Genomic DNA, 20457 nt, shown 5'->3' on the forward strand with positions numbered 1-20457 from the left:
GCAGGGACCCCTCCCACTGTCCCAGGTGCTCCCAGCCCCAGTGTCCAGCCTGGCCTGGGCACTGCCAGGGATGCAGGGGCAGCCCCAGCTGCTCTGGCACCTGTGCCAGGGCTGCCCTCCCTCCTGCCTTCCCTGTGGCTGTTGGGTGAAGCTGAATTCCCGTGAGGCTCCATGGTCTGTTCCAAGTTGGTGATCATCCCCTTTTCCCTGATTCTCTTGGTAAACATCAGGCACTGATTACATCCCAGTCAAGTGGCAGAGTGAAAGGAGCATCTCAATGCCTGCATTGCTAAATTAAATCCAGTTAATTAACACTGTATAAATAACATTTCTATAGCAAGGTGTGCAGCAGGCTGTGTGGTGGAGGATTTAATTATGTAGAAAATGTGCAGCAATCATAATTGGTCTGTCCCTCTGGGTGCAACAGTATCAGACTTCCCACACTTACAGGAATGCTTTAATTAGATATGGAATTATCTATTAGTGCTAAAACTAATTGATATTTCCTGTTTGGCTTGTACAGAGCTGTCCTGGGGCAGGAAAAGATGGGAGTGCTGGCTGCCTCGAGGTGCTGACCCTGACTTGCCACTGCACTCATTTTGAAAATCTTTCTGTGCTTTGTTCCTGCCTTACGCCCTTTGTGTCACAAATGACTGCAGGGAGGGGATTCCCCTTTGTCTGAGTAGCTGGAAAAGGCCAAGACAGCATGATTGTGTTTCCAAGATGGATTTTTGCAACTTGTAACGTTCACAGAGGGGACCCTGTAGGCGATGCACTTCAGTATCTGCATTATTGCTGTGCTGTGACATCTCACTGATTTCCTCAGTGATTGCTTAGGGAAGAGTGAATTAGTATTTAAATACAACTGAAGTGGCCTAGGTTAACAGCCACAGTTCTCCAAAGGGGCCTCCCAGAAGGTTTTGAGAAGAAATGACAGCATGCTGTTGGTATTTGTGGCACATACTCTGTTTAATCCGGATTGGATACATCAGGTACAGCAGTGGCACAAGACTCAATACTGTAAATGATATACAAGTTTCAACATATGCACTACAATTCCAAAAGAAGACAACAGGAAACTTGGTTCTTCTAGAAAGTTGTTCTCAAATGAAGCTACCTGCAGTTGTGTCCAGTACATTTTGTATCTGTCCTCTGACATTTGTAAAGCAAAGCCCATTTAAAGTACGAAAATAGAAAAGAATCAGGTTGAGAGCTTCTTACAACATAGAACTCCTAAAGAAAACACCATTGCATTGGAATGCCGTACTGGTTTATCAAAAATAGACCATCACACCCTTTGTAGAGACTTGCTTGGTCCAAGGAGCCCCTGGGAGCTCCCAGTGGTGGCTGAGGAGTGGGGAGGAGCGAGGGTGTGCTGGGGACCTTCCCAGCTGCGGCTCTGGAGCAGCACTGGTTTAACCCAGGAGGGGAGGGACACACGGACACGCACAGAGGGACAGACCTGACCGGGAACAGGAGGAGGGACTGTCACAAGCTCTCTGTCACCCGCTCTTTGTTCCACCTGAAACGTTCGTGGCACAGGTGCTGCCCCCTGAACAGGAGCAGCAGCTCTGGCTCTGGCTCCAGAATTCCCTGTGGCATTTTGGGGTGTCAGGAGCTAAGCTGCACTCGGTGCAAGGGGAGGTGCTCCTTGCTCTACAGGATTGCCAGAGAGGTGAAATGACTTCCTCGAGGTCACTTAGTGATTGCTCAGGAGCTCAGGAGCAGAGCCCAGGTGCTGATGCTCAGCTCCTGATGTTCACTGCCTCCCCTTTGCTCTGACAGCCTTAGAAAGAAGAAATCACCATGGACAGCGCTTTTGGCAAACACAAAGCCTAAAAACTTGGGCTCTAATCCCATGGATGTACTGCAGTTGGCTCGAAGTGTTGGAGAAAAACAAGTGTTCTAAACCAAAATACGGAGATGGACTGGGTGGGTGAGTGATGTGGGAAAGGTGTTTTGTTCATCCAACTCTAAAAGCAGAATTAGGTTTGTGGTTCAAAGCTGCTGATGTTCACCAGCTCTCCACGAGTGCTGACTGTAACTCTGCCTTAGTCCAACAGATTAAAATATTACAAAGTCCAAGGGATGTAGCAACACATAAATTAAATGGGATTTTTAATTCCCTGGGTTTTCTTTACAATACATGTAAGATGCAACTTTACTTAAAAAAGCAAACTCTTCAAGGATATTTGCATTCTTTAGCTGGTATTAATCTGATTTTCATGCACACACCTTGAGCTGTCTAGACTAGAATGACAAAGGCTGGGTTACAGTACAGGTGCATTAGCAACAGGTTTAGGTTAAACAAGTGGCATTGATTAAATTTGGTCTTTCTTGCCAATTAAAGAAAGATGTATTTTGGATTATCCATGAGGTTTATTTTGCACTAAAGCCACGTGTGTTACCTATGTTATTCTTGTAAGGAAACTGAAAGCAAAAGGTGGCTTCTAGAAAGGGTCAATGGAAGTCAAAGCCTATGTGTGAAAGGTTTTTTTCATCATTTGCTGCCAGCTGGGTGTGAATCCTGTTAGCAGCTCAGTGCCAGGTGAGAGGAGAGGAAATCTATTGATAGCATAGGCTGAAAATTGGTGAAAATATTTCTCCTTCAGACAAAGCTTTGGAAAGGAAATAAAATGCTCAGAAGAAGGAGTTGCTCCTTTGATATTTTTATATTGCTTTAGGAAAATCTGAAAAAATAATGCACTTCCACTTGCTTTTTGTACAAAGAATCCATTTTTACCTCTTTTAAAGGAGCTTCTCTAAAACTATAAAAAGTTGTGAGGAATGAGAGGAGGGGAAAAGGCTTGGAGCTGCAGTGCCACACAGCACTGATGGTGTTCTGGGGCTGTTCCAGAGCCTGCCCTGCCCCTGCAGGGATGGATCCCTGCGGGGATGGATCCTTGTGGGGATGGATCCCTGTGGGGATGGATCCCTGTGGAGATGGATCCCTGTGGAGATGGATCCTTGTGGGGATGGATCCCTGTCCCTGTGGGGATGGATCCTTGTGGGGATGTATCCCTGCAGGGATGGATCCCTGTGGGGATGGATCCCTGTGGGCATGGATCCCTGTGGGGATGGATCCCTGTCCCTGCAGGGATGGATCCCTGTGGGGATGGATCCTTGTGGGGATGGATCCCTGTGGAGATGGATCCTTGTGGGGATGGATCCCTGTCCCTGTGGGCATGGATCCCTGTGGGGATGGATCCCTGTGGGGATGGATCCCTGTGGGGATGGATCCCTGTCCCTGCAGGGATGGATCCCTGTCCCTGTGGGGATGGATCCCTGTGGGGATGGATCCCTGTGGGGATGGATCCCTGTCCCTGCAGGGATGGATCCCTGTCCCTGTGGGGATGGATCCCTGTGGGGATGGATCCCTGTGGGGATGGATCCCTGTCCCTGCAGGGATGGATCCCTGTCCCTGTGGGGATGGATCCCTGTGGGGATGGATCCCTGTGGGGATGGATCCCTGTCCCTGTGGGGATGGATCCCTGTGGGGATGGATCCCTGTCCCTGTGGGCATGGATCCCTGTCCCTGCAGGGATGGATCCCTGTGGGGATGGATCCCTGTCCCTGTGGGGATGGATCCTTGTGGGGATGGATCCTTGTGGGGATGGATCCCTGTCCCTGTGGGGATGGATCCCTGTCCCTTCAGGGATGGATCCCTGTCCCTGTGGGGATGGATCCCTGTGGGGATGGATCCCTGTCCCTGTGGGGATGGATCCCTGTCCCTGCAGCCCCCAGAGGTGCACAATTCTCTCCTGGGGTAAACCCAGGTTTTCCACAAGGCAGTTCCAGGTGCTTTCGGATGCTCTATTGGGCGACTTCAGAGGATAAAGAGAGCTAATGCCTCCACTAAAAATACTCTTAGCCCTGTTCCTCTAGGCTCAGACTTCCTTAAATCTGTGTGGTTTCATCCCCTGAGAGCCTGTGCTGAGGAACTGACAGCGTGGGCAGCACCTGCCCTGCTCATGGCAGGGGCAGGGCCGTGGTTCCCAGCGAGGATAACAGTTCCTGATGTGTGGAAGAAAACAGAGGCCGTGGCAATCAGAGCCCAAGCAGCCAGCCAGAAACTCCTGGAACTGGTTTTCCTCCTTCTTTTTAACCTCTTAAAATGGAGTGTTGTACTCCCTTTCCCAAAAAGTTTGACTGACAGTGATTAAAAGCCCCTTTGGGCGAGGGCTGCCACCAGGGCTATTTACAGATACAGAGATGTGAAGTGCCTGGTTCGGCACTCCACACTGAATCAGGAATAAGAAAGGCAGCACCAAGAATCCTTGGGGAATCCCTGACTCTTTGTAATTTTTATTCCTGTCCCTGTCAGCACGGGGCCATTTCACCCTCACTCTGTGCCAGTGGAGATGAGGCTGCAAAGGTGGCAAGTGGTGGAGAGCAAGGCCTCTGATCTGGGAGGGCAGGGGTGCTCAGATGATGACACTTAATGAAAATAAAGCAAAAATGAAATTAAAACATCGGAAAAAAACCTCAGTAATGGTAAGATTAACTGCAGTATAACCTCTTACAGGAAGCAGCAAAAGGCAGAGCATTTTAATCTTTTAAAACAGGACTAAACATAGTTTTGGGTTACATATCACAGCCCTGGAATAAATGACTGGAAGCTGGTGCAGCTACTGGAGGCTCAGCCATAGCCCTGGGGTTCCTGGGATGTTGTAGGGTTCTAAGGAGGGTTAGGAGGATTCTAACTGAGTTAATGCAGCAGCCATTGCTCAGGCACAGCAGGAGTGCTGCCAAAGCAGGGTGCAGCTCCTATGTGTAATCAGCATTAATTATCTATACATGTATGTGTCTGTAATTAGCTATATGTGTGTGTATATGTGCAGATAAATATTACACCGGGAGAGGTTATGACAGATGTTCAAACAAAACATCATCCCTCTGCTGAGCCAGCCTCAATCACTCTTTGAGCCGTTCCTTGCACTCCGAAATTGGTAAAATCCCTGCTCAGAAGGGGACGGGGACCTTCCCCTGCTCCCTCCAGGCTGTTGGGGACAGGGATGGGCCTTGGGAGGTTTGTGCACGAGCAGGGATCAGCCAGGCTGGGGCAGGGGAGGGAAGGGATGCTCCTCACTCTGCCCTGGGGAAGGGCACTCCAGGAGGGCAGAGTGCAGCAAAGAGGGAGCAGTTGTGTTTCAGGCCATGAATTTCCCTTGAGGAATCCTTCCTAGGAAGGTGCCAGAGGAGGTGCCAGCACTGAGCACGGCTCAGGCCCAGTTTGAGGTCCCTGGGTACCACACAGTGTTCTCAGTTTTTGGTTAGCTGTTAGCTCATGAGGAGACTTTACCCAAACTAAGTGTAGAACTGGCAGTAGAAAATGCTGTCTGTACCACACGTTAGCAAACGTTCCCAAGCTCCAGTCCTGCTCCCCCTTCCCAGGCAGGTCCTGGGAACTGAAATTGCTGACCTTGTCTATCCCCAAAATCAATGCAGCCCAGGAGCCATGGATGGGACAACTGGAGCCCTCAGCCTGTGAAAAAGCCAAACACCTCTCTGTCCATGCAAGATATTTGGCTCTGGGGTTAATTATTATCAAGTATAAATCCAGACATTATTTGGCTACTATTTACAATGGGTTACACGTCCAGTGCTAGCAAAGGAATTTCTCTATAGGAACCAAAAGTAAAAAGTAAAAAGCATGGGCATACATTACAAGGAACCTCTGGTAGACTCAGGAACGCTCGATGCAGTTGAGTTCAGTGCTTTCATTCTTTGCCATTTGTGTGCACAGTATTAAAAAAGAATCCTACCTTATTTTTTCCTTTTAAAAAATACAGAACTGTAGTCTAGTCACACTCTTACAAGTAAGTGATAACAAAAATAGAAAGCAGATACCCAGGTGGGACTAAAACTCTACTAAAGCCTGTCTTCTTTTTTTGTTGTTTTTGTTTTTCTCCACAAATATGTTTCCACAGACAATAATTAGCAGACAAACACAGTTTGCAATTGCACTGTATTGACCTGAAAGGCGGGTACAAAATAGTCTAAATTGGGGATGGCATCCGGGGAGGGAGGAGGAGTGTGTGTGTGGGTGTGTGTGTGCAGGGGGCTGGCACACCTGGCTGGGCACCTCCCTGGCAGGGCCGTGCCCTCTGGGGCTCTGCCCACTCACACTCACACACACAGCCACGCAGGGAGCTGCTGTGACAGGAGGCTTCTTTTCTCTAAATCTTTTCCTATAAAAGAAAAAAAAAAAAACCAGCGAAATTTTGGTTGGTTTAAAGGACCTGCTCCATGAAGAAAAAAAAAAAGAAAAAAGTCACAAAATCTATTGTTTTTCACCTTTTCAGTCATTTCCTCGTGAATAAATATTATCCATTAAAAACCTTTAAAAAGGTGCTGCGATACACAGTGTTAGATTCCGCTCTCTGCAGTGGCTCTGCCGCCGGGCCGGCTCCTGCTCCAGCTCCAGCTGTGCGGCGCTGTCGGGCCGTGCAGGGCACAGCTGGATGGGCACAGCTGGCAGGGGCACAGCTGGATGGGCACAGCCGGCTGGGCACAACTGGCTGGGCTGTGTGGGGCACAGCTGCCCGGGCACAGACAGCTGGGGCACAGCTGGCGGGGCCGTGCAGGGCACAGCTGGCTGGGCACAGCTGGCGGGGCTGTTCAGGGCACAGCTGGCAGGGCACAGCTGGCGGGGCGTGCAGGGCACAGCTGGACAGGCACAGCTGGCTCTGCCCACGGGTCTCTGCTACTCCTGCAGCCCTTCCTCGGTGCCCGGTGCCCAGCTCTGCCCAGTGCCCGGTCTTGCGCAGTGCCTGGTCCTGCCCGGTCCTGCCCAGCTCTGCCTGGTGCCCCGTGCCCAGTCCTGCCTGTTCCTGACCAGTGCCTGGTGCCCGGTCCTGCCCAGCTCTCAGTGCCTGGCTCTCAGTGCCCAGCTCTCAGTGCCCGGTCCTGCCCAGCTCTCAGTGCCCGGCTCTCAGTGCCCAGCTCTCAGTGCCCGGTCCTGCCCAGCTCTCAGTGCCCAGCTCTCAGTGCCTGGTCCTGCCCAGCTCTCAGTGCCCAGCTCTCAGTGCCCGGCTCTCAGTGCCCAGCTCTCAGTGCCCGGTCCTGCCCAGCTCTCAGTGCCCAGCTCTCAGTGCCCGGCTCTCAGTGCCCGGCTCTCAGTGCCCAGCTCTCAGTGCCCGGTCCTGCCCAGCTCTCAGTCCCCAGCTCTCAGTGCCCGGTCCTGCCCAGCTCTCAGTGCCCGGCTCTCAGTGCCCGGCGCTCGGTGCCCGGCTGTTCGCGGAGCTCGGCGGCTCCTCCGCTCAGCGCCGGGCCGGGCTCACAAGGCGGAGACCTTGACGATGTTGGGAACGTTCGTGGCGGGCCCGGGGCTGCCCGGGCCGGGTCTGCTCTCGCCCTCGGGCGTCAGCGCCGGCGGCGTGGGGATGCTGATGATGGCCGTGGTGATCTGCCCGGCCTTGCAGTTCGGCCTCAGCCCGTCGTCCGACTTCATGTTGAGGCTGGAGCGACTGGAAAACAAATTTAGTGCTTGGCTTGTTTCTCAAAATGAGGCGGTAGAAAGGATGGGGACGGTTCTTAATCAGGATCTCATTCAGCTGAAATATTCAAAGACTCCATTTAAACATCCCCCCGTTCCTGCAAGGCACCATTTATGTCTACACAGATTACACCGAGCTCTGGTAATGTTCCCCCTGGTTAGGAGACAGCTTCTCACAGGGCAAATTGCTCTGTTTCCATTTCCTTCTTGCATAATTCTGGTCTATTTAAAAGGACATCTAAATACCCTGGCCTGTGTAGTGCATCTTTTCAGAGCACAGGTAGTTCTTTCTGAGAAAGATGTTGTCTTTCTTGCATTTCAAATACCTCTTTCATATTTGCCGTCTCTTGATCCTTTCTATTTTATTTCTCTCTGCAGTAGTTTCAAGGATGTGACAGCTGGAAGCATTCTTATTAGATCTGCATCAATTGCATCCTATAATTAATTACAGGGGGAAAATGATAGGTTGATTTCTGTGCATCTGCACAGCTCCAGGAGTCTGCTATTAGCAGCCCAACGTGTTCATTTTCCACACAAGGCCTGTCCTTTCAGAATGGAGAGCTCCCAGCCGGGAGCTGCTGCTGTTCCCTCGGAGTGACTGCCCGGGGGTGGTTTCTGATCCCCCAAACGCCCAGGAACAGATCCCAGCCCCGTGCCCCCACTGGGGCAGCCCCAGGGCCTGGGTGCCTCTGCCAGTGGTAACCAGCACACCAAGCTGGTCACATTCCACACAAAAATTCACTGAAAAGCGTTTTTTCCTCTCTCCATCCTTGCCCAGTTTGGTAAGCAAGTGAAATAAGTGTTGACATTTAAAATATCACCGGTGTCTGATTTAGCAGCCAGAACAGTTGACATTCCCCTGAATTACTGCTTCAGGTGCTGGTTTAAAATATTGTCATATTGAAACTGAAATAGCTGGAGGCTTGTTTTGTGCTTACTCATTCATAATTCATGCTCTGAAATGCCCTTCTGGGCATTACAAACCAAGTAATCACTTGCTGCCCTGAAGGCAGCTTTGTTTGGTTTGTACGTCCCTTTGATAGGAGTGGGGAGAAGAGGAATGGGACATTCAAAACCAGCCCTGGTGCACAAAAAACTTAATGGGCTGAGGGGGATTTAGAAAGTAATTTAATATTTGCAGGAATTATATCGTGAATAAAAGATTCTTTTTAAGCAATTTATGTATAAAATGAAATTTTAACCATTTTCTATTAAGGGACACTTCACCTGTGTCCTTTATGGCTTTTTAGGTCAAGGTACTAAGGCACCATTGTGAAATTCCTTTTATTTGCTTCCCAGTGATGCTTAGAGTGGCAATTTAGGTTTTTGGACAATGAAAATCAGTGGAGCGTCCCTTGGGACCACCTCAGCCCTCCAAGATGCTGCTGGCCCGCAGCCAGGGGCAGAACCTTTCCTGACATCCACCCTCCAGGCTGCCCGGGGCAGCTTTAACCGGCTCCTCCCTTCCTTCCTTGCCGGGACAGCCAGGAGCCACCTCCCGTGGGCCATCGCTGCGGGGCAGACGGACAGGCTGCCACCAGGCCTGCCCCTGGCTGGGGAACAGCCCCGCAGCTGGGCACAGCTGGGCACAGTCCTGCCAGCCCCGCAGTGGGCACAGCTGGGCACAGCTGGGCACAGTCCTGCCAGCCCCGCAGTGGGCACAGCTGGGCACAGCTGGGCACGGTCCTGCCAGCCCCGCAGTGGGCACAGCTGGGCACAGCTGGGCACGGCCCTGCCAGCCCCGCAGTGGGCACAGCCGGGCACAGTCCTGCCAGCCTCGCAGTGGGCACAGCTGGGCACAGCTGGGCACAGCCCTGCCAGCCCCACCCTGGGCACAGCCCTGCCATCCGTGCCACCCCCTGTACCTGGCGGTGAGGGAGGGCTGCTCGCTGCCCGGGATGTGGATGGCGCTCAGCTCCTGCCAGCCCCACAGCTGGGCTCAGCTCCTGCCAGCCCCACAGCTGGGCACGGCCCTGCCAGCCCCACCCTGGGCACACCCTGGGCACAGCCCGGGCCCAGCCCTGCCAGCCCCTGTACCTGGCGGTGAGGGAGGGCTGCTCGCTGCCCGGGATGTGGATGGCGCTCAGCTCCTGCCAGCCCCACAGCTGGGCACAGCTGGGCACAGCCCTACCAGCCCCACCCTGGGCTCAGCCCTGCCAGCCCCTGTACCTGGCGGTGAGGGAGGGCTGCTCGCTGCCTGGGATGTGGATGGTGCTCAGCTCCTGCATGCTCCGCAGCCTCGTGGCGGGCACGCTGCAGTTGGGCAGCGCCGCGCTCCGCTTGTGGCGCCGCGAGCAGCAGGAGGCGCCCAGCCCCGCCTGGCTGGACACGGACGGGCTCCGCGACGAGGGGTAGTTCTGCAGAGAGCTCTCCATGCAGTTCTGCTCGAACAGCTGCTCGTCGATGAACTCGTGGTTCTGCGGGGAGAGCGGAGCTGTCACTGCCGGGCTGGCGGCCCTGCTGTGCTGCGGGAGATGCTGCAGTGCCTGCAGGGCTGCACTGGGCAAGGTGCTCCTGTCAGCGTTACATTGAGCAGGGCACTCCTGCCAGGCTGCACTGGACAGGGCACTCCTGCCAGGGTTACATTGGGCAGGGCACTCCTGCATTGGACAGGGCACTCCTGCATTGGACAGGGCACTCCTGCCAGGCTGCATTGACCAGGGCACTCCTGCCAGGCTGCATTGGGCAGGACACTCCTGCCAGGGTTACACTGGGCAGGGCACTCCTGCATTGACCAGGGCACTCCTGCATTGGACAGGGCACTCCTGCCAGGCTGCATTGGGGCAGGGCACTCCTGCATTGACCAGGGCACTCCTGCATTGGGCAGGGCACTCCTGCCAGGGCTGCACTGGGCAGGGCACTCCTGCATTGAACAGGGCACTACTGCAGTAGGGCACTACTGGGCAGGGCACTCCCCAAGGAGAGGATCTGCCCTCGCTGCAGCCAGGGACACTCTGCTCTGCCCTGCCCTGCCCTGCCCACAGGGAAATCAGAGGAGCTGTGGCAGTGAGGAAGGTGCGAGGCCATCGCTGCTCATGCAGCCTGACTCGGTCACTCCGTGGGGTTTGAATTTCTCCTCATCTTTTGCTGCATTCCAGAACGGCCTCAATAAGTCTGGAGTGCCACAGGGGTACGAAAGCCAAAAGGAGCTCAGGCTCCTTTTCTTCATGCCTGGGGGCAGGATTGGATTTCATTTGGGTGATCACCTGGCCAGAGAACTTAATGCTTGCATTGGCTGGTGGGCTCAAAGACCCCTGCAGTGCACGAGCTGGGGTTGAATAAACACAGCACTGAAGGGGGGGAAGGAGACTCAGAAAGCTGAATCTGCGAAGAGCTTCTGTGGTAAGGAACAAGAAATCCTGAAAGAAAGAACTCCCATGTGCGGCTAAGAACAGCCAGGTGGAGTGAACAGACCTCATCCAGTCCCTGTTGCCTTCAGAAACGATGGGAAACAGAAGCAACCATGCTGAGGGCAGCCACCAGATCCCACTGGGACAAGGCACAACTCCCACAGGGAACAGGAGCACGGGAAAGCCAAAGGGAGCCACGTGCACAAACCCCCAGGACAGGAGCAGAGGAGAAGGAAGCAAACACTGTCCAGACACGTCACAGAGACCACAGAGAAAACAGATTAAATACCTTGATGGTGGAAGTTCGTACAGATAACAGGGGATCATCCACAAGATAGGACAATCCCTACGGGACAACATGCCAACAGAAGATAAAAACACAGTTCATTGTCCATTCCAGCATCCACAAGTTTAGTCCCAGCGCTGCATCTCTGGCCTCAGCATTCCAGCTCAAGTTTGAATGGGCAACAGAACCTCCTCTCAGGCCCCTCAGCCAGAACCCTTCTGCCAATTCAGCTTTTGAGGGCTCTGTTCATGGGAACAGAGCAGAACCAGAACAACTTTACTGCTTTGATCCTTTGAGAGCCAAAGGCAAAGGCAAACAAGGTTCCAGCTCTGATGCACAGAGCACAGACTGGGATTGTTTTGCTCTTGTGTCACCACTGGACTGTGGGGTTTGATCAAACTCTCTGAAAGCACAGAAGAAGGGTTTGGGTTGAAGGGCTGGGCTCAGGGCACTCAGCACTTGGAGAAAATACAGCATGTGAATGTCCAGAGCTGGAACGGGAGGGAAAAAACCTCCCTTTGTTTGCAGCAGCTGCGTCTGCTGTGGGGATATGACAAAGTAATCTCTGTGGTGGCAGCTCCAAGTACTCCAGGGTCACTTTGTCATCTGACACAGCAGATCTGGGGCCATTCACAGCCACTCAGCTGGAAGTGTGTGCCAGGGGCAGCCCAGACACAGGCCAATAAATAAAGGACTCTGAGAATCCTCTGCCTGCCTTCAGAAGGGTGAATTGCCCATTGAAACAAGCTTGCAACCATGGTACATTCCTCATTCCATTCCTGCAACTTGCTCACAAAATGACTCTTCAGTGTTTAAAAATGCTTTTACTGCAATTTAAATTTCCTGTTGCGCAGTGTTCTAATAGAGTACGTGAAGTACAGGATCCGCACACAAACCCATTGAACCTTCTGGCCTGATAATTCCAGAGCAGGATCCAAGCCTGCTCTCTGATTTGGTGCTAGACCATGGCAATAACTGCCTGAAAAACGTGAGGGGAAACCCCTTTGTGCAGATTCTCCTTCTGAGTTTTAATCCAAATTCAAATATCGCTGTTATTGCCATTGTTGGCTGAAAATTTGGAACATTTTTCAGTCCCTGCCACTCATTGTCTATTATGTCTATTGTGGTACCACACCCACTAATTAGGGCACCACACCGCTAATTAGGGCACAGCCAGAATTTCCAGGAGCCTTTCCAGGGCAGGGCTCAGCTCCTGTCTGCTGCTGCCCCTCTGCTGAAAGTGGGGCTGTGAAATTCGGGGCACAGCTCTGAGGGGTTTGGGCAGGAAGCTTTGAACTGAAGAGTCAGGTTGTGAAATATCTGCTGGTAATGTAACATTGAAATAAAGGATGAGTTGTGTAAAACAGATTCAGGAGCCATTGATCCAGGAAGAATCAGTCCCTGCCCTGCCCTGGGACCCTCAGAGCTCCCTGGGCTCAGGGCACTGCCATCAATTCCTCAGCCTCCTCCCGTGCCTCTCTGAGCCCCAAGTGCTGCTTTTCCAGCACAAGCCAAACTGGGGAAGTGAAGGTGATTTGTCTAAAAGAAACCCTTGTGAGTCAGAAATCAAAAGCACACTCGATGATGGATGCAGATAGGAAAAGGCATGAATATTTCAAGTATTAACCTCTCTCCATTCTCCCTAGAATGAATCATGGTACAGATAATGTGTTCTTTTACTGCAGAACCTTTTCTATAAACCTGGAAGCAAAACATCTGTATCAACCAAATATCTGAAATGTTCCCAAAGACTTCTGCACACACAATCAGTCACTGGTACAAGATAAACCTCATTCCCACACCTTGCAGGGTGCAAACAGAACATTCATGCTGTAGAACTGGCTGTGGCATAAATCAGCTGCCCCTGCGACCAGAGGTGAGCACAGCTGTGCGCAGCCTTTAAACCCTGGCGCAGGTTCACCCTCTCTGGGCCATCTCAGGGCCGAAGGTTTCATTCCCCAGCCCTGGGCGCTGGTACCAGGCTGTGCCGGGGGGTCCCCAGCATCCCGAGGCAGCAGAGCTGTCCCTGGTGCTGCTCGGCCCCGCTGAGGGGCTGCGATGTGTGGAAATGCACTTGGGGTCTCTCAGGAGCACTGACAAAATGAAACTTCTCATTCTGCCATCTCCCTAAGCCCCGGCTGGCATTCCTGTGTGCCCAGAGGCTGAGGAGCTGCTGCTGGCTCTGTGCAGGGCGGGACTGAGGGCAGCAGATGATCTCATCCTGTGCCTCTGCACAGGAATTCCTGCTCTCATTGCACAGACAAGGAGGGAAAAGTGCTTTTCACCCACTTCAGACTGTTCTGGGGAGCCCAGGAGGGGTCCCAGCCCCGGGGGATGTGCCAGGGTGGGTCCCAGCCCTACAGGGATGTGCCAGGGTGGGTGCCAGCCCCACAGGGATGTTCTGGGGTGGGTCCCAACCCTACAGGGATGTGCCAGGGGTGCCCAGGGTGGGTCCCAGCCCCACAGGGATGTTCTGGGGTGGGTGCCAGCCCCACAGGGATGTACCAGGGGTGCCCAGGGTGGGTGCCAGCCCCACAGGGATGTGCCAGGGTCCCTCAGAGCCCCCGTGCAGCCTCCCCCGAGCCCTGCGGGGCTGTGCCCTGCGCTGGTACTCACAGTTGTTTTTTCCAGGCAGTGCAGCAGATGGTGGTGTTGGCTCTCGATTAAGGAGGTGCCTTTAGTCGTGTGCTGCTCCTCCTCAGTGGATCCCTGAGCAGCCGCGGAAAGAGGAGGGAACAAAACCCCAACAGGTGAAAAACCAGGAGAGCAACCAGAGCAGCGGGGCTGGCACGGGGTGAGGACGGTGCCAGCTGCTTTCAGGGTTTCCCCTGACTCTCAGGAGGTTTCCTCAGGTTTTTATTAACGATTTCCCTTGTCCACAAAGGGAAAGAGGGGCACGAAGCACAGTCAGGTGCTGTAGGGTGTCTGCAGTGCCTCAGAACCGAGGGGGGCCTAAATCTGAGAGGAAAAATGGATGTGCATGGCTTGAGTTGCTGCTCAGGAGAGGACACGGGTGGCAGAACACCCTGCCAGGACATTGCTTGTTCCCCTCCAGGGGATCCAGTTCAGCCCTGATGAAAGCATTGCAGTTAAACACACCCCAGCATTAAACACGGTGAAATACTGTGAAATAAATACTGTGAAATACTGTGAAATAAATACTGTGAAATACTGTGAAATAAATACCGTGAAATACTGTGAAATAAATACTGTGAAATACTGTGCCCACTGCTGCCCTGCTCTGGGTGCCACTCCCAGCTGATGCTGTGATCCCCAAATGCAGGAATAACTGAGTCTGACAGAGCCAGAGCACAGCTGGGGTGGCACACCGAGGAATCTGACTTCCTGAACACAGAATTAACAGATTCCTGTGGGAATGCAGCTTAGGCAGGTTATGGATTTTTTGTTGCTGTTGTTTTGGAAGATGAACATTCCCAGATGTATTTTTAGAAGTGGCCTAAAAAACAAAACAAAAAATCAGTTCCATTTTTCTTATTAACAATGCTCCTGATGAGGTAACAGATCCAGCAGGCCCTGGATGAGTGACTCCACTGGAGCCTGGCCTGGAATGCTCCCCAGGGAGCTCCTTGGGAGCCCTAAAGCTGAGATGATGCTGCACTAAAGCTCTGGGAGCAGAGACAGGAAGAGCACACATTGCAAACACGATCTTTTTATGAGGACTTGCCTGAGAGGAAATCAAAATGGGGTCTGAAAGCCAAGGCAGAGCTTGCCCAGCTCTGGCAGGGGACCCAAGGCAGTTGTCAGGGCTGGCAGCACAGCCCAGCCTCTCCCTGTGCCTCCATCCCAGGGCTGGGTGGCACGGTGGGGATGGATGGAGATGGGAGATCTCTGAGGCCAGGGCGTGGAACCTGGGGTTATTGCAAAGGGCCAAGTGCAGGGGCCTTTTGGGATTTGGGGTTATTGCAAAGGGCCAAGTGCAGGGGCCTTTTGGGATTTGGGGTTATTGCAAAGGGCCAAGTGCAGGGGCCTTTTGGGATTTGGGGTTATTGCAAAGGGCCTGGGGGCAGGGGCCTTTTGGGATTTGGGATTATTGCAAAGGGACTGGGGGCAGGGCCCTGCTGGGATTTGGGGTTATTGCAAAGGGCCTGGGTGCAGGGGCCTTTTGGGATTTGGGATTATTGCAAAGGGACTGGGGGCAGGGCCCTGCTGGGATTTGGGATTATTGCAAAGGGCCTGGGGGCAGGGGCCTTTTGGGATTTGGGGTTTATTGCAAAGGGCCTGGGGGCAGGGCCCTGCTGGGATTTGGGGTTATTGCAAAGGGCCTGGGTGCAGGGGCCTTTTGGGATTTGGGGTTATTGCAAAGGGCCTGGGGGCAGGGCCCTGCTGGGATTTGTGGTTTATTGCAAAGGGCCTGGGTGCAGAGGCCTTTTGGGATTTGGGGTTTATTGCAAAGGGCCTGGGGCAGGGCCCTGCTGGGATTTGGGGTTCATTGCAAAGGGCCTGGGGCAGGGCCCTGCTGGGAGCTGCCAGGCACAGCTTGGAGCAGGCCCGAGAAAAGAGAGGGGAGAGAGGATGAGAGGGTGAGAGAGTAAAAGGGTAAGAGAGCAAGAGTGTAAGAGAGTAAAAGTGTAAGAGAGTAAAAGGGGTAAGAGAGTAAAAGGCGTAAGAGAGCGAAGTTCCCGTTCCAATACAATAAATCATCTTTGTTGAATATTCTGATTCTCACTAACCAATCTAGTACAACATACAAATCCTATAGCATTTCCACACAGCCTGTAAGAATCATTACATTACCACACTGTGTTACATTTTAAACCCTAAAAACTCCTCTTTGGGCCCCTTCTGCCAAGCTGTAGGGTCTGCTCTGCCCCTTGGGCCTGTCTGCAGGCAGAGGGTGTTGTTCCATCAGAAGGGGATCACCTTCAGCTGGCCACACCATTGTTTTCCAGTTGTTCAGGAACTGAGGGATCTCAAAGCTTGCTTTCATTTCAATCTCACTTATAGTTTCCATATTCTCAAACTCCTTTGCCAGGCAATCCTATTGATAAGGCTTTCCTGGTTCATCTTCCCCAACAGGCTCGGGGCTGGCAGTGCCAGGAGGGAGCTGAGGCTCAGGGGCTGCCACCTCTGCCTCCTCCTCCTCCTCCTCCTCATCCTGAGCAGGAGCCCCCAGGCCGCCCCGGGTGGGAAATGGGCACCAGATGGGCAGAGCTGCTGGCCAGGGCCAGAGCCCAGGCATTGGCGTTTTGGGAGCTGTGCTGAGGGAAGGGATCCTGCAGAGCTGGGCTCTGCACCCCGGGCTGCTGCAGGAAAACAAAATCTGGGTCTGCAGCAGAAGAGTTTGGCTGCCGTGAAGAGAGCTGAGCTCCCCGAGCAGGGATGCCAGGTTGGCAAGGCCTTGGTGCCAGCCACCATCCAGTTTGCTCTTGGAAGCCATTCAGGGAGCTGCTGGGGGCTGGGGGAGGCTGCAGCACGCTGTGGTGTCAGCTCTGAAACACAAAATCCTTCCCCTTTGCCTCGATTCTAGTGCTCCACCAGTGGGCCCTGGTGAGCTGGGCCAGGGGCTGCACTGGCCCTGCCCAGCCTTATCTGAGGCTCGAGAAAAGGCACCAGAGCTCCCAGCCGTCTGTTCCTGGGGCATTCACCTCCTGGCACAGCAGCTAAAAGGGAATTTCAGCTGTACAAGGAGATTAGTGCTAAGAGGATATGTAGGCTGCTTCCATGGGAAGGATCTCACCATCCCTCGAGCACTTTTGACACAAAGCCCACTAAAAAAAACCCTCTAAATGAGAAGAAAACAGCCTGAGCACTTCGTGTCTGGATGGCAAAAGCCACAAATCCACACGTTTGTGGAGCACGAGCCCCTGGGAGCTGATCTCCTTCCTGCTGCTGTCCTTGGCTGAATCCTTCCCTTCCTTCGCCTTCCCTCCCCTCTGCTGGGGACCCCCAGCTCCCCAGAGAGCTCATCCTGCTCCTGTCCTGGCCCTGCTGCTCCTCCCGGGGCACAAAGCGGGGCTGTGTCCCAGGGACAGGGAAATTGGGGATTGGATCCCAAGTGAGGCTGCACAAATGAGTCCTGGGTGGCTCTGGGGCTCAGTCATCCTTCGTCTCTGTGTCTGTGCTCCCCATGTGCTGGTTTATTGGGAATGGAACCCATGAAATGTGCTAATACCTGCTCTGGTGTTGATCAGGCTTAATGTAATCACCTCCTCTCGTGTCTGCTGCTTCTGCTGAGCAATCTGAGCACTTAAAACTTTCCTGAGCAGCCAGAGGCCTCTGGAGGCCTTTAAAAATAAACCCAGCACAGGCAGCCTGAGCCAGGAGCCAGGGAACATTTCCCTGTCCAGCTGGAGATGAGCAGAGAGTGCACATCAGCCTCCTGAGGAATACACGGAGGGCAGAGGGGGTTTCCAGTGAGGGCAGAGGGGGTTTCTAGAGAGGGCAGAGGGGGTTTCTGGTGAGGGCTATGGGTGTTTATAGTGAGGGCTGTGTGACCCAGCCCAGCCCCAGCAGCTCTGGCACAGAGCAGAGGGAGCTGAGAAAGAACCTGCTCCTGCCTGCAAGGGCAGCTCCTGTGCCAGCTCCTGTCCCTGTCCCAGCTCAGTCAGGAGCTTGGGGAGCCCTCCCTGCCCTGCAGCTCAGCAGCTGAGTGTGACCCTGAGTGTGTGACCCTGAGTGTGTGACCCTGCATGGGAGCCTGTGTGTGTGACCCTGCATGGGAGCCTGTGTGTGACCCTGTGAGTGACCTTGAGTATGACCCCATGCGTGTGACCCTGAGTGTGACCCTGAGTGTGTGTGACCCCAAGTGTGACCCCACGTGGGATGCTGAGTGAGACTCTCAGTGTGACCCTGTGTGTGACACCAAGTGTGACACCAAATGTGACCTCGAGTGCCAGGCTGGGGACGAGGGGGAGCTGGGAGCCAGGGAGGGGCTGGCAGGGACAGGGGCAGGGACAGGGGCAGGGACAGGCACAGGGGCAGGGACAGGGGCAGGGACAGGCACAGGGGCAGGGACAGGGGCAGGAGAAGGATCAGGGACAGGAGCAGGGACAAGGGCAGGGACAGGGGCAGGGACAGGGGCAGCAGCAGCAGGGGCAAGGGCAGGGGCAGGAGAAGGAGCAGGGACAGGAGCAGGGACAGGGGCAGGGACAGGCACAGGGGCAGGAGAAGGAGCAGGGACAGGAGCAGGGACAGGCACAGGGGCAGCAGCAGCAGCAGCAGCAGGGGCAGGGTCTGTGCACTCACCGGGAGCTCCAGGGCCTCGTTGAGCAGCCCGTTGCGCTTGCTGTGCAGGTAGGCGTTGGAGCTGCCCGTCTTGGCCACGCGGATCCGCGCCAGGCGCGCCTTCTGTGGGGAGAGACGGGACAGAGATGGTGGGGTCAGGGACAGGGACACGGGGCAGAGATTGTGACATGGGGTTAGGGACAGAGACACGGGGTTAGGGACAGAGACACGGGGTCAGGGACAGGGACACGGGGCAGAGATGGTGGGGTCAGGGACAGGGACACGGGGCAGAGATTGTGACACGGGGTTAGGGACAGAGACACAGGGTTAGGGACAGAGACACGGGGTCAGGGACAGAGACACGGGGCTCAGAGATTGTGGGGTCAGGGACTGTGGGCTTAGGGCTGGGGGACAGTGGGGTCAGGGCTTTGCACGTGCTCTGCTTCCATTTCTCACATTCCCCCACCCTGGGCCCCCCAAGCCCCTCTCTGTGTCTCAGCTCTGTCCTTGTCCCCTGCTCTGCTCAGGCTGCAGCAGCACAGGGACAGAGGGCCCTGCAGTGGCACTGTGCTTCATCAGCTGTGGCATCTGATAAAAGAACTGTCCAAAAATACACACCTCTAGGGGGACAGGACAGGTGATAAAAGCAGTCCAGAACAATGCCAATGAGAAAAACCAGGACCTTACCTCTTCCTTTTTGGTCGTTTCTGATAATTCCTTTCAGCATTTTTGTTTTTCTTTTCAATTGCTGCCTGCTTCTCTGTCGAGTGATTTGCCTTTTTTCTTTTCTACCGTTAATTTATGACTCAAACGCCATTAAAAGTAAATACATTAAATAACTGTAGCTATTAAAAAATAATTACATTGTGCTGTAGTGTAAAATGCTGCATAATCCCTTAAATAACAAGGAGCTCGTGATTTTCCCCTCTAATTAGAGGTGCTAATGGGTAAACGCTGTAGGAAGAGGAAAGGCAGGAGGCAAAAATCTGCAGTGGGTCCAGAGAGTGGAGCCATTTCAGGAGCTCTGTCCCTGTCCAGGTGCGAGCCACTCTGGCCCTCGGTGCTGGGAATATTGGAAGAATTTGTTTAACCTCAAGACCCTGTGCCCCTGCAGACAATTTCTCAGGCAGAGACACCCATGGGTAAAGTTGGCAGCTTTAACTGGGTGACACAGGCTGTGCCCAGGCTGAGAAATGGGCCTTCTTTTAACCCCCCTAAATGGGGACACCCGAAATTGGCTTTGTTTTCTATACCTCACCCAGATTTCCTTGTCCCATTTTAACGCTGAGCCTCCTGATCACTGTGAGATCAGTGAGATCTCTGTGCCGGGCCAAGGAGCTCCCTGGGACAGGGGCAAGGCACAGCTGAGAGCACAGTGAGAAATAAACTGGATCTTCCCTTTTTCTGAACCTGTCCCCAGCTGCTGGGCTGCTCCAGGCCCTGGAAAGGACTGGCCTTAGGCTGAGACCTGGCACAAAATCCACGGGGCCTGCTGCTGTGGAATGGGGGCTGTGGGAGAGAGCTGGGATAAGGGACTGAGCAATATTTCCATTTCCAGGGGGCATTGTCCCTCCGTCCTGATAATTACATTGCCATTAGATGGTTGATGGTTCCTTCTAAACACAAGGATGTGCCTCTGTGTGTCTGTTCCTTACATTCCACAGGGATCCCTCTCCCCTAATCAGGAGTGGCTTTTGGGTGCAGTGCTGGTTTCTCCAGGGATGCTCTGATGGTCAGCACCACCAGCAGGTTCCCATTTCTCCCTGTGCCTGATAAAATATCAGCTCCTTTGCTGGAGGAATTGCCAGTGCCCAACTCACCTCACCTGGGGCAGGGAAGGTTCGTGCTCATCTCCAGTTCAGTCCATTGTTAGGTGGAATCAGTCTCAGGCTGTTGTAATGAACATTATTCCCTTTGCCTCCAGGCTAGCAGGGGATCAAATATTAATAGCTGTACTCCATGTGGAGTGGAGATGGTTCTGAGGTCTGTTCCCTTTTCCTTTTGAACCAGGGCCACTTGCTATCTAAATAATTAAGCCCCACAGCTTTTGTAGTTTAGAACAGACGTTGTTATTTTAAAAAATGTCAGTGGGGCAGGACAGAAGTTAATCCTGCTCTCCTGCACAAAGCATGGGCTGG

The 20457-nt window shown here is 53.6% G+C and overlaps 1 protein-coding gene across 3 annotated transcripts in view; it reads right to left on the bottom strand.

The window, feature by feature from the left end:
* Window positions 1-948: 948 nt before the first annotated feature.
* The window catches only part of KCND3 (potassium voltage-gated channel subfamily D member 3), a 101875-nt gene continuing 82366 nt past the window's right edge, over window positions 949-20457 (bottom strand). For 2 of the 3 annotated variants that reach the window (XM_036398547.2, XM_036398546.2), the window contains exons 4-8: window positions 18341-18442; window positions 13751-13843; window positions 11138-11194; window positions 9668-9915; window positions 949-7469 (exon numbers count right to left, since the gene is read on the bottom strand). In XM_036398547.2, the coding sequence (XP_036254440.1) occupies window positions 7280-7469; window positions 9668-9915; window positions 11138-11194; window positions 13751-13843; window positions 18341-18442 (690 nt within the window). In that variant the 3' untranslated portion in view covers window positions 949-7279. The remainder of the gene's footprint in view (window positions 7470-9667; window positions 9916-11137; window positions 11195-13750; window positions 13844-18340; window positions 18443-20457) is intronic. The other variant, XM_054517270.1, reaches the window with a different exon arrangement.

Source organism: Molothrus ater, chromosome 25 (assembly GCF_012460135.2).
Source record: "Molothrus ater isolate BHLD 08-10-18 breed brown headed cowbird chromosome 25, BPBGC_Mater_1.1, whole genome shotgun sequence".
In the NCBI taxonomy this organism is placed as follows: Eukaryota; Metazoa; Chordata; class Aves; order Passeriformes; family Icteridae; genus Molothrus; species Molothrus ater.